Genomic DNA, 14,194 nt, shown 5'->3' on the forward strand with positions numbered 1-14,194 from the left:
GTCCTGTTCTGTGCAACCTTAACTAATTGCTGTGCTCAGTGCAGTAACTAAACAAGACAGCACACCCCCACACTCTGTGTTATTAACCTGCTGTGTTGTTCTCATTTTGGCTAAGAAACTCCCAAATGTTTAACAAAGCAAGAAGGGACTGATGAATCTTACATATTTGAAGGCATTCAATGAATGGATTCTGAAGGGTCAAATCCTACCATTATCAGCCACATAACTGATGTAAAAAAGCAAGGCAGTCTACCCCTCCTAGCATACACAGTTGAGACTAGGTCTGTACTGCTGCAGTGACTTCTCTCTAGTGCAGAGGTGAGCAAATTTTAAATAACTGGGTTAGATCTATTTATGCGGGAAACACTTTCAAAAAACCTGCTAGCCATGCAAGTGCCAGTCACTGAGGGCAGCCAAATGTAGACAAGAGAGAAGGCACCTAGAGGGGGGGTGGGGGGTGGGGAAGGAATCAGGCCCCAAGTATTTCTAAAATGCACCAAAAATCTGCCTCGTTGCATACTCTGCAAATCTACCCCCTGCTGCCCTTATGTATGTACAGTAACAGCATGGAGCTAGCAAATACCGCACATATAGGAATCCCTTGTCCTATGGAACTACGTCTAGAGACTGAAGACGCAGCCCCAGAGCACCCCACATCGCATTTATTTTTAGGCAAAGGAATCAACCTGAATATATATACACTTATAAGCAATACTGCTAGCCTTTTTCTGCAGGGAAGTTGCGGAAATGGGCCTCTGGCATAAAGCAGACACATGGAAAAATTCAGGGTGGTAGTGGGGAAATGATAAAAAGGAACACTCACATTTTCACATTTCAGGGTTTTTTCCTCTAATGTGCTTTGCTATCTTCTACTTTATTTTTCCACCAATCCTTTTGTTTCTTTTGTAATTTGGAAGTATTTAAATTAATGAATCCTAGATCTAGCTCCTAAGTAACATCTGGATAGTGCAGTGTAGTTTGAGAGACTTTTATTCTAGAATGGTTTGGGTTGGAAGGGACTTTAAATCTCATTCAATTCCAACTCTTTACTAGAGGCAGGGACACCTTCCACTAGACCATGTTGCTCCAAGCCCTGTCCACCCTGGCCTTGAACACTTGCCACAACTTCTCTAGGCAACCTGTGCCAGTCTCACCACCCTCACAGTAAAGAAGCTTTCTAGTATCTAATCTAAACCTACCCTCTTTCAGTTTAAAGCCATCACCCTTTTCTGAATCACTGACTGCCTTGGTAAACATCCCCTCTCCAGATTTCTTGTCAGTCCCTTTAGGTATTGGAATACTGTTAAAAGATCTTCCTGGAGTCTTTCATCTACAGGCTGAACTCCCTCAGCCTGCCTTCATAGAAGATGTATTCCAGCCCTCTGAGGATCGTTGTGGCCCTGTCTAGACTCACTTGATCAGGTCAACATCCTTGTTATGTTGGGGGTGTCAGAACTGGAGGCAGGACTGCAGGTGAGGTCTCACAAGAGCAGAGTAGAGAGACAGAATCCCCTCCCTCACCCTGCTGGCCATGCTCCTTTTGATGCAGCCCAGGACACGGTTGGCTTTCTGAGCTGCGAGCACACACAGCTCATGTTGACCTTTTCACCAATCAACACCCCCAACTCCTTCTCCTCAGGGCTGCTCTCCGTACCACATGCATAATCTTCCAGCCCAATCCACACCCAAATCATAAGCCAGCACAGTCCTGCGAAATTCAAGATTTTCCTTCCTTAAGGATTTAATACTCTGCACTGAACAGACATCAAGAGGAGGGAATGTGCAGTATGGGACAACTACTGCAAAACTGAGTATCACAGTGGAGCAGGGCAGTCTCAATTTATTTTTCCCCTTTACATTCAGGGTTCGTATTTACTGAGGCAGCAGTCACTGCAACGTGAATGATTTCTTCCTCATCTTCAAAAAAAACCCCAACCCCAAACCAGAAAAGTAACAGACAACAAAATGGAAGTCAAAGAAAACCAGAAGTATCTATTTAATTTTAACAGAAATGAAAGTTGCACAATTCTTGAGAATCTAATTTGTAAGAGAAGGAAACATGGAAATTAAGACTATTATTTTCTCCAGAAAAAATTCCAAGGACAGCATTCCAAGCAATTCCCATTGTAGCTGAACCAAATACTCTTCATGAATTCAGAGGTACAATGCTGAATCCAGGCTCCCAGAGCCTCCAATAGAAGTCAATGAAAGTCAATGAAAGCTGAGAACACTGTGGGTTTTCAAATCCAGGCCTTTGTACTCGGTCCATCTACTTTTTAAAGAGCAGTCAGTAGAAGAGCATGTATTAAACTGGACTTTTTTCCCTAAACACCAAGTCTCACTTCAAATACAAATCTTGTTTTACACAAGCACAGAACTGGACAATATTGTCATAATTAGGGAGTGCAAGTTTCCATGCATTTCTTGAATTATGGAACACTGACAGCTATCATTTTTGTCTCAAAAGTTCTCTATCACTGAATAACAGGCTAAGCCAACACATACGTTTCTGGTCACTTCAGAAATGACAAAGAAGAAAACACACATGTAAAAATACAGGGGTAATTTTGCTACAATTAAAAGATGCAGAAGCTTGTAGAGAAATTTTTATTCCTGTTTCTGCTGATATAAACAAGATCAGTGGAGTTAGGTTTCTATCCATACAAACACATCCCTTGGCCTTATTCACTTGCTGGTCTGGTACCCTTCCATGCTAAAACTGCAAATTACAGACTCTGACACTTACTACTTTTTTCCAACTAGTTTACACCAGGCTTATAATTTGGAGTATTATATCACATCTGCACTGTACTCAACCTCTTCTACACTTACTTGTGCACCATCAAGGGCTTTAATGCTAACTGCTTCTAAATCTTCCTGTTGCTGTATTCTACTGGCACCATTGATCACATAATCTAATGATCATGTAATCTAATCCTCACACATCAAACAAAGAAATACTTGATATCCTGCATGAAGTAATATACAAGTAGAAATAAAATTTCACAAGGCATGACTCTAGTCAAAGACAAGAATTTGTTTCCAGGGCAATACTGATTTTCAGCAGATGTTCAGTCTTTTGTAAGGCAATTGCGTAACAGCACAAAACTGAAACTTTTCCTTATGTAGAACATCACAGGGTTTTTCTGCCAGGAAAGAGACCATGGAAATTCCTGCCCCAGCTAATATCCAGTGGGATAAAAGAACAATTACCAGTTGATACATGGCACAGCCAAGCTGAAAATATTTGCCTGTATACTTGAAGTTTATCCTACTGAAATCAGCTTGCATGGTTGCAGCCTTCAAGGAACTTAGAAAAAAAAACCACCTTGGAAATAACACAGATTAATAACAAAATCTCCCCATATAATACAGATAGAAATGAAATCAAAACACATTTTAGTGCTCACATTTTTGATTACTTCTTGCAACATTAAAATGGCAATATCCCACTCAAGAATACACTAAGGAAGGCATTGAGTACAGTTTCCTTCCAGTTAAGTAAGATGTATGCAATATTAGCTTTGACTTCTTTTGCACCCAAGTCTTCCTGAGCCAGGTCTTTTAGAGAAACTGGCAGAAATCTAGCTGTATGGAGACATTATTTATGTAAAGTCCCACTCAGGAGTGTGCCCTTAAATGGAAAGCCACAGGGGGTGAGGGCAAGTGAGAGGGACTGTGGGTGGTAAAAGCAAGGATGGCAACTTCCATATCGCAGTCTGAGCTTGACAGGAAGGGGCGGTCCAGGAATCAGAGGTGGGCTGTGTTCTAGGAGACTGAAAACTAGGTTACTGTCACTCTAGCCCTGAAACCCACAGTTGCCTTTAATGTACCATCATTGGCAGATATGATGCCAGAGTCCATCTTGCAGATGGGTACCTTTTACACCAGTATGAGTTGCCTCTCTAAAAAACCCACAAAATCTACCCACAGACTGCTGTTACATAAATAATTAGGAAGGAAAGGCATTGATTCCAATATTATACCAAAATACGTAGTTACCTTTGTTAGTATCACTGCAAACATCTAGTACTTACCATTATGCGAGTTATATTCATTAGTAATACTGCAGGTATCTAACACTTGCCATTAGAAAACTGTAAGAATTAGTCCATTGCTGAAATTTTACCTTGCATTCTTGAATGTTCTAGAAGGGACATATGCAGATAGGGTTGGTGTCTGTCTTGTTAACAAAAGAGATCTGAGGAAACTAAGTGCAAACAATTTTCTTGGCCTCACTGACACTGTAGACTTCTCTCTAATTACCAGCAGACCATGAGTCATAAACAAATTTCGCTGCTACTGTATCTTCAACCGCCATCCCTGAAAGAGATTTGAAGTCACCTTCAAACAGTTCTTCATCTGTACAAATAATATAGCTTCAAAAGGGAACAGAAAGACTCAGAAAGTTATCTAATTGGGCAAGAATAGGAACCATTCCCCATCCCAAACACCTACAGCATTACATTCAAAGCTTATAGCTATCATGGTATGCTATATGGAGCTAATGTGATAGTACAAATCCAGTTTTCAGTGTTCGTATTGCAAATTGGGCTTTCAGACATGTCATGCAGTTCAGAGTGTGGTAACCCACTATGACTCCCACTTTTCCCAAACATCAACACCAACCCCACAGTACACTGTCACATTGTCTGTAGGTCAGACAGACTCCACGGGCACAACAATTAAGGACTGGGTTGGAGATGTATTAACAAATGCTACAGTCACGTGTTCAACGACTATGAAGTAGAAAATGTACTACTTATTGTTTGTTTGCTTTCCAATCACTTTTAATTACATCAGTCCTGCTACATAAATAAAGAGGGAAATAGAAAAGGAAAATGTAAATTACATTCTAGTTTTTTAGGACAGTGCACTGCCATAGCAGCTTTTAAGATGATCAGCAGCTTTCCCACACATGGGGGCCCTAATAAATAATAGAGCATTGTTTTCTGTCAGACTTGTACACAGAAGGGGTTGTCCTTACCCAGTGATTTAAACACTGTTGTTTTCTCAGGCAGGGCTGGTTTTGTACCCTTCACTATCTCTCCCAGCTCAGCAAAAATCTCTGCCTGTGAAAAGAAATACATATTTATACAAAAGCATACATTCAGAGACAAACTTTTTTCTGAGTCACTTGAAAAGACATAACTCCTTCAGTTCTGCTATCCCAGAACAAATTCCTTTCCATGGCGAAGCAGATCAATATTCAGATAAATACTGAAATTGTGCAGAAATCAGGAGAATGGTTTTCAGACAGGAGCAGCTGGCAGACTATCCTCAGCAGGGGTTTATATTTTTCACAGAAGATAGCTTGTTGCTTATCCAACAAAACACAGGGGATTCCACACACCTTACTATACCTGGACCTCTTATGTTAAACCTCAGAAATGGAAGTCATATTTGTTCTACCAAAAGCATTAAAAAGAGAAATAAAACTCCATTAAACCTAAGAAAGTCCCTGCTGTCAAATTTCTTCAGGTCATAGAATAGTTAGGATTGGAAAGGACCTTAAGATCATCTAGCTCCAAACCCCCTGCCATGGGCAGGGTCACCTCCCACTAAACTGTGTCACCCAAGGTTCTGTCCAACCTGGCCCTGAACACTGCCAGGGATGGAGCATTCACAGCTTCCCTGGGCAACCTATTCCAGTGCCTTACCACCCTTACAGTAAAGAACTTCTTCCTTATGTCCAATCTAACCTTCCCCTGTTTAAGTTTGAACCCATTACCCCTTGTCCTATCACTACAGTCCCTAATGAAGAGTCCCTCTCCAGCATCCTTGTACGCCCCCTTCAGATCCTGGAAGGCCGCTATGAGCTCTCCACACAGCCTTCTCTTCTCCAGGCTGAACAGCCCCAACTTTCTCAGCCTGTCTTCATACAGGAAGTGCTCCAGTCCCCCGATCATTCTCGTGGCTTCTTTTGGACTTGTTCCAACAGTTCCATGTCCTTTATATGTTGGGGACATCAGAACTGCACACAAAAGCAGAGTAGAGAGGCAGGATCACCTCCTTAGTTCGATCACTAACTGCCTCCTTGGCTTGTCATCTATTCTCTAGAGGCTTGATGGGAGTCTATCACTGACATCTCATGGGAAGAAAGTTACAGATTTTAATAAATAGATCTGAAAAATATTGAACATAAACACCAAACATTGCAGGAAATGTTGGGCTTTCAAAAATACATTGTTATTGTACACAAAGTCCAATGCTGAACACATGGTACTTTAATATGGTATTATGTAATGGTTGATACAGAGCTTGCATTGCTTTGGCATGGACATACAGAAGTCTCAACCTGAAACCAGTTTTTCTTTCAGCTTGTGCCTTGAAAGTGTTAACAACTATATCTAATGCTTTAAGTAGTTTTAGTGCAGCACATCACCAGTACCAAATTTTGAACACAAGCCAACTGCCAACAAAAAAGAAGTCTTACCCCTGATAATATAACATCTCCTGATTCTGTAAGAGCAGCATCTCTGGAATCCACAAACAGAACAGAATTCTTCATCAGTTCATCATCCAGTTCTCTCCAGTCTGGTCTGCTTGCTCCAACAGCTAAGACAACAAAACTGATGAACTCAGGAGGAATGTTTAACACACATTTAAACAACATTTTGTCCAAATGTGTGAATTAACAATGGACATTATTGTGGAAATGTAATATAGTCTGATGTTAGCACTGTGGACATGCTGATCAATAAAACAAGAAAAAAAATAGGATCTGCCTGAGCAACTGGGAAAAAGCCTGGATTTCTCTCAACCTCGTCTCAGCTGTAATGCTGACATATATATGGCCTGTTTCTGTAAGGTGTTAACCCCTTATATTTCCAGTGATATCAACAAAGGATGACATTGTGTCAAACCCTACAAACTACAGCTCATTAAGATGTACAGCATCTTGGATTTTAGCCATGCAGACTCTGCTCCAGCAAAAGCTTGTATTTCCCATAAGCACAGCTAGAACAACTGGAATCAACTGGCCTTCACATTTCAACCTGCTGAGGCATTAAAAGCAGAGGTGAGATTCTTTACTGCCACTGTTTCCACCTCTTTTGTAGCCTGATCAAACTGCTCCTTCCAAATAATGCTGACCAAGAAGAGAAGAGGAAGCAGCACTGCTTAACCATTCACTTCATCATCCCATATCTACAGAAAAAAGTAAGGATATGTGTAACCATGCATAGGTATGAAACAAACAAGCCTTTGCTAGCAGCTTTGAAAAACGATACCAGTGATTAGGTGTGACAACTACTCTTTTCTGCTTAAAGAGGCCCCTTTGGAATAAACTTAGACCATCTGGTGACACAAGATAATCTTAAAAGTTATACAAACAACTCTTCTGCAGACAAATAGTAAGTTGTTTCTGTGACTGTTAAATTAACAGGTTTCTATTGGTTTTTATTTTTAAAGAGAGTTAACTAGCATCTAATACAGCACCTCTAAAAACATCCAATATCTGATTTGTCAGCAGACTCTGGGTAGCTGAGACACAAGAAAGTAATCTCCCTTTATCTCTAGTACCCTTGTCTTCCATCAGATCATTACCAAGTGATTTTTATTGCCCTTGATTCAGATTGGGTTTGTTATGTGCCTATACAGAAAAATAAAATTTGAAGAATCCCTTCATTACCCTGAACAGATGAGAATCAAAGTATTGTGCAACAAAGGCTCACACAAGCAGACAGAGTTCAATGTTACTAATTTGGATTTTTAAACCTATAATCTTCTATTATCCCCCTGTAACCTTATAAGCAGTACAAATTGAGCAGATTATGGATCTTCACTTATCTGGAAAAACTGAAAACAAATCAAGGAGCTTAACTTTTTAAATACAGCAAGACCACTATCAACTTCTTGTCTAAAAAAACCAAACCCACCCAGCTATACTGTAGTTAAATGGTTTTTAATAGTGTCTGTTACGGAATAATAAATTCCATGTTGCCTGAATGCCTCCCCAAACAGCACAAATGCCACAACAGAGAAAAAAAGAAAGCAAAGAAAGGAGAGGGGGTCTTTGTGCATGCATTGCCTCAGTGACTGTAAACCTTACTGGATTTTGCTTGTACTTCTGGCTTCCTTTTCATGACATAACACAGACAACACTCAATGACAAAGGACTAAATTGAGTTTGAAAAATTAGTAGGATGCTACTGGAATGTGGGACGTTGCTTTAAATTGTTCCCTCTGACAAGTTTCTTTTGTCTTATTACCATGCTATTTGGTAAGTGCACAGGGTCATCTCAACTAGGCCCACAATTAAAAGAACATGGGCACGTCCAGAGACTCAAAACAAGTGTGGCAACATCACTGCAAGGCAGGGAAAAATAAGCCCTCAAACCCTCACAATAATTAGTGGTCAAATGATGAAGTTCTTAACTCAGTTATTGCACCTTTTTAACTCAAGTAAAAAAGAAAATAAAAAGTAAGTAAATCAGTGTGATCAGCCCCAAAGGAACAAATAGAGGAGCTTACAAAATTGGTTGAGAAGATGTTTCCAGGGAAACATTACAATGAGCAGGAATCACTTTGGAAATAACATGTTTGTATGGATTATTTAAATGCAGAGCAAAGTCAGCATCAAATGACAACATGGTGTCAAAGATGATGCATCACTGGGAAAAAAGCACACCCCATGCTCTAGCAAACATCCAGTGCTGGAATACGCTGGAGTTGTGACTCCAGACAAGCCGAAAAGCAGGCCTGGGGAAAGTGATCCTTGCTAAAAGGGAAAGTCAAAATGGAAAGCACATTCACTCTGAGAAGCTTTTGAACAGTTCTTGATGCTATCCTTTAGATGATGAGAACATAGCATACCATTGATATGGGCACCTGGTTTTACCCAGTCTCCAAACAAAATCGGAGTTGTTGCCATAGTGACTGTTACAATTACATCAGCCCCAGTAACTGCCTCCTGAGCAGAAGAGCAGACCTGCACTGGACCGTTAACTGAATTAGCAAACTTCACTGCCTTCTCTTTGGTGCGATTCCATATTCTGACCTTCAAGTTAAAAAGAAACAAACAGATTAGCTTACAGAACTTCTTGCTGAAACAGGGTATTTTCAGTTGATTATTACACGTATCCTAAAGGTGGGGTTTTCTTCCCCTTTACTGTTCTCATAGAATCATTTATGTTGGGAAAGATCTAGTCCAACTATCAATAGAGCACTGCATCATACAAGAGACAGTTTGAGGTGTGTGTGCTTACATTTGAATGACTGGTTAGTGATGCCAGAATAACAGCTCCTTGTAGAACTGTATTTATAAAATACAAATATTTCCAATAAATATATTTAAGGAAAAAAAAACAAACAAACAAAAAACCCACAGAAAGCTTATCCAGTAGGATTTTATCAGACAAAGACAAGAAGCCATCTGAAACAACTTTGTTTCCAACCATTTCCTTTCTCCCTGCTTTTTTAAAGGCCAACTTTTGAACAAGAAATTTTATAGCTTTTCACAGTATTCTTGGGTTCTGTAGAAAAAGAATCAAAATATGATTAATCTCTTAACTTCTGCAGTAGGCTGACTTGGCTGAACACCAGGTGCCCACCAAGCTCCTTTATTGTTCCCCACCTCAGCAGGACACCATGAAAATTAGACAGCAAAACTTGTGGGTCAAGATAAAGGCAGTTTAATAAAGGAAAAGCAAAGGAAAACAAAAGATTTACTTTCTACTTCCCATCAGCAGGCAATATTCAGCTACTTCATGGAAAGTAAGACTTCAGTATGCATAGTGGTTGCTCCAGAAGACAAATGTCTGAATAACAAATTCCTCCCTCCCCCCCACTTCCCTTTCTCTCAGCTTTTACTGATAAGCAGACATCAAATGGTATGGAATATACATTTGGTCAGTTTAGGTCAGTTGTCCTGCCTCTGTACTCTCCCACCATCTTGCCCCCCACCATGTACTGGTAAGGGGGAGAGTTGGAGAGGCAGCATTGATGCTGTGCAAGCACTATTCAGCAGTAGCCAAAACACTGTTGTGTTATCAACAACACAAAGCAGAGCACTATGACAGCTGCTACGGGGAAAATAACTCCATCTCAGCCAGACTCAACAAAACTTCACTGGCTGTATTCTATTTATATAAAGTGCTCCTGAAACATAAAAGAGAAAAATAAATGTATCCTGTTAAGATGTGGTCATTACCTCTTTAAATGTGAAGAGTTCTGTGAAAATATCATAATGGCTGTATGCTTGAACACCAGCTCCCAAAATGCACAGCACTTCTGCAAAAGGTGGCATTAACAACTAAACGGTATCAAATACAAAAAAAAAAATAAATTATGTAAGACAATATATTAACAGATATCAAATACATACCAAAATGCCACAGAAGCAGCATCCTTAGTCCTTTTGAAGAAAAAAAGTCTGTACACAAAAGCTAATATTGATACATATTAACAGAAAACAACATTAAACTATCACTATATATTTCTTTTGCTTAACTGCAAAATCTATTGTCAATAGCACCAACGTAATCTTGATTTAATTCTGGTTTTGAACTGTCTGACTCTTGAAATTCAGACTTAACATGCAACAGCATAAACCAATGCTAATTCTGCAACCTCGGCATGTTCCAGTATTACTACAATGTACTATACCTATGTGACTAATTCAGTGTAAAACCATAGTGCTGGTGTTCTGTGCTGGCTGAAAACAGGGTTTATGATACCAAGAGCTATTAGTACTGAAAGTGGTAGCTGTGTGGGTAAACTGAACCTGGTAGCCCCACACTAAACCACCTTTTCCAATTCACTGAAGCCATAAATCATCTCTCAAGCATATTTTGGCATCGCAAGAGCTGTAATATGCATGCACCAAGCATTGTAAAAAGAGAAATGGTTCTGAGGAATGAGTAATAAAATTCAGTTCTGTAGCTGGTTTTGGTTTTCTGGTGTGGCTCTTGCCTGTGATTCACTAGTATTTGGCAACAGGGAAGAGAGGGCTGCTGGAGTCCGGCCCTAAGCTATCATTGTGTTTTGTTTATGCATTTGCTGCAGCCACTCACTTCTGTATAAAAAGCTTTGGAATTATCTAGGCTCTCAACCCTTATTCTGCTGAAAATAAATTGAAAAAAAAATCTCATTGATCCTTTTTTTTTTTTTTAATGTTCCTTTCAAAGACTCTAGAGCACTGATTTCAAAGGTTTCTCACATAAAAGTATGGGTCTTTGAGAAGCAAATGCCATAAAAAGGAGAAGACAACAACTATGAGCTAAACTCAAACAGTCCTGAAAACCTCCCAAAACAGACAACAATAAAGGATCTGCTCTCAAAGCTCCTTCAGCAGCCAAGCTCCTTTGAGGCCAGCAGAGCCTTGCCTGTGTTAAAAACTGTCAGAACTGCCCAAGTACAGAACAGCTTAAATGAATGAGGACCTATAACCTCCTGCCCAAGGAACACATTGTAAATTGTTCTATCCTTTGGTTCAGGGGAAGCTCTCTGGGACAGGTTCTTCAATTTTATGTCAGTTTGGCTCTACTACCGTGGATAGAGTCACATTGGCATGGATATTGCCACTAAAAAAAGTGGTGAGATCAGCCTTCATTCTGACACAAAGCAGATGGGTAAAAAGCAAGTATTTTTCAGCCCTGGCTCTCTTCATAATGCCTCATCCTTTGAGGTGAAGACTAAAACCCTCCTGTGCAATGGATAGTGACTTGCTCTCACCCCATATTACCAGCCCAAACAAACATAGCTTGAAAAAAAGAATTCAAACCCCACTATTTCCAACTGAAATTGAAATTATGTAAAGCAACATACAGCAGGATAGACTTCACCTGTCTTCAGACACTGAAGTTTATGACTGTAGTCAGGGATAGTCATCTGGACATCTTCCAGTGACTACAGAGAAAGTGAGAAAGACAGCCACTTCTGGACAAGTCATCCATCTATCCTGGGCATCACCTATCTTAAGAGTACCTATATTGCACCCTGGAAATGTGGTCTTTTCCTCTTTCTCCAGGTCAAGTGCAACCCACCTGTCCTAGCCGAATAGCAGGAAGCATATACCTAAAGAAAACTGAATTTATCACCACAGCTACACACCTAAAGCCATAAAGGAGTACGTTAAGACAAGCATAAAATCAAGAAAATTACAGAGGAAGACAGCATCATAAATTCCCAGGGAAGTGTGCAGAACAAGGCACAAAAACACAGTTCAGATTTCTTCTCCGATCACAGTGTTAAAGCCATACACGACTCATTCAAAACAGAAAACTCCAATCTTAAGTTTTCCCTGAAGGTACATATGTTATGATAAATCCAATTTAAAAACTGTATTTGATGAAAATTCACACACCGAAAGTCACATCATTCCTTCTAGTTATTTTATATATAACACCACTAGATCTGTCTCAATTTAGCAACTGGAAGACATACCTTGGTAGCAATTGCAGAAACTGCAGCTGTTCGTTTTGCTGTTATGACACTGCCATCCAGCACCTTCAAAAAAAAAAAAAAAAAAAGAGTTCAAGCACTCTGAAGTGCATACTGAAAATAAGAGTAAATATCAAACATTTTCATCCAATTTGTGGATTATGTGATATTACAGGGCACAGATAAAAAACACAGAAGTTGGTAGTTACAATTACAGCAACCAGAAACCACATAAATTCACATTTAAACCAGGCAGATTCCCTGCCTATTCCAGTTCTTTTGTGTCATTCCACCAGTACAAATGAAGTGAAAACAGGTCACAGCTGAGCCGTCCCCAACTCACACAACTCTTCATGCACTGCACTTCCCTGGCCCTCTGACGCAGGGAATAGATCAATACAACTGCAATACTCTACACTCCAGTGAGACCAGTGCAACTGGTTCATGAGCCTGCGATTTCTTGGTCTGCATAAAGGGATGAGAGGGAACCACAAAACTCCTTTAACGTGTACCACACAGACTGGGGCACTCCTGCCTCCATATGCATTAGCTACTATGTACAAATGAACTCTAGGACTTAAACTAACACAGTTTTGGAATAAAAGCCCAATACTGTTTTTTCTTGACCAGTTTTGGCTCTTTAATAATAATTATGACTAAATTGTAATGCAAATGGTCAATAGTATAAAAAAACCCTTAAATTATTCAAGCAAAGACAAAGAAACAAATCAAACTGAATATTACTCCTTGTGATAACAATAACTCTCTTGTGATTTAGACTTAACATGATTCAAGATCAATTCTTTATTCAGTAAGGTTTAGGCTTCTTTCTCCTTTTCAAATGCAAGGAAACTTTTCCTGATCATTCCTCTCTTCCAATCACCCTGTGAGCCATCAGATTCCCTTCAAACCACAGGCAGCAGTGAATAGCAGAGTACAGTTCAACAGGTATAAAAGAATAAGGCTTTAGGCTAAATCCTCATTTGGCACACACAAATTTTCGTTTACAATTAAGGAAAACTCGGGCCAATTTACATAAAGTGCAGCTTCTAAGAATCAGAAGGAAAAACCTACAGGGCATTAACAGAGAAGAACTCAAAAGTATCCGTGAAACTCACAGCTTTTAAAGAACCATTTCTTGGGTCAAATAAGAGGACGGTCGCTTGGTGAGAAGGGACAGAGGAATCCTTCTTGTGCTCGTAAAAAGTCACCAACTTGGTTGTCAGAGCATCGTCAGCAGCACTGTAAGCAGGCATGACTCCTAGGAACCTTGGAAGAGATTCACTCGTATTACTTACGCACCTACAGACACCGGCGCAATTAACATCGAACCTTTATCTTGCAGCTAATCAGTAACTCGGTACCAATGACCCTTCTTGGTGCTTCCAAGTTGTTCCACGCTGTCCCTTCCCCACCGCAAGCCCGGCTCCCCCCGTTCTAGCTCCGGAAGGGTCGCACGGAGCACCCCCCCGCTGTCCTGTCCCACTCCGGGCTCTGCCAGGCCACCCCTCACAGCGCCCACCCCGGTGCCAGGCAGGTGGCCCCGCAGCCCGCCTCACCCGCCGTGCCGGTGCACCGGCACCACGGTGCGCACGGGCTGCGCGACGCCTCCCGCCGCGCCGGACGAGAAGTTGGCCAAGGCGGCCTCCAGCGCCGGGAGCAGGAGGCTAGCGCGGTGCAGGTGCTTCTCCACCTCCTCGGCGCCGATGAACACTGGCGGAGCAGACCCCATGGCGAACAGCAGGCTGACACTACAGGGCAGCGCACGGCCAGCCGCTGAGCGCCCCCGCTATGTACCCGGCGAGGGACC

General features: G+C 40.9%; 1 protein-coding gene across 1 annotated transcript; it reads right to left on the bottom strand.

The window, feature by feature from the left end:
* Positions 1 to 1,966: 1,966 nt before the first annotated feature.
* CRYM (crystallin mu) lies at positions 1,967 to 14,190 on the bottom strand. Its single transcript, XM_065684299.1, has 8 exons — positions 13,944 to 14,190; positions 13,503 to 13,653; positions 12,388 to 12,450; positions 10,154 to 10,255; positions 8,818 to 9,001; positions 6,437 to 6,558; positions 4,988 to 5,072; positions 1,967 to 4,323 (listed from the first exon to the last, which is right to left on the bottom strand). The coding sequence occupies exons 1-8, from the start codon at positions 14,114 to 14,116 to the stop codon at positions 4,259 to 4,261; spliced, it is 945 nt and encodes a 314-aa protein (XP_065540371.1). The 5' UTR covers positions 14,117 to 14,190; the 3' UTR covers positions 1,967 to 4,258.
* Between the last annotated feature and the right edge of the window lie 4 nt (positions 14,191 to 14,194).

This window comes from Lathamus discolor, chromosome 6 (genome assembly GCF_037157495.1).
Source record: "Lathamus discolor isolate bLatDis1 chromosome 6, bLatDis1.hap1, whole genome shotgun sequence".
Classification (NCBI taxonomy): domain Eukaryota; kingdom Metazoa; phylum Chordata; class Aves; order Psittaciformes; family Psittacidae; genus Lathamus; species Lathamus discolor.

Bases quoted from the DNA above. Each gene is read 5' to 3' on its own strand.
- CRYM (XM_065684299.1), bottom strand. From the start codon at position 14,116: ATGGGGTCTGCTCCGCCAGTGTTCATCGGCGCCGAGGAGGTGGAGAAG. The intron at 13,654-13,943 runs GTGAGGCGGGCT...ATCTCTTCCAAG, and splicing joins CCGGTGCACCGGCACGGCGG to GTTCCTAGGAGTCATGCCTG. The intron at 5,073-6,436 runs GTAAGACTTCTT...TTCTTTTCACAG, and splicing joins GAGATGTTATATTATCAGGG to GCAGAGATTTTTGCTGAGCT.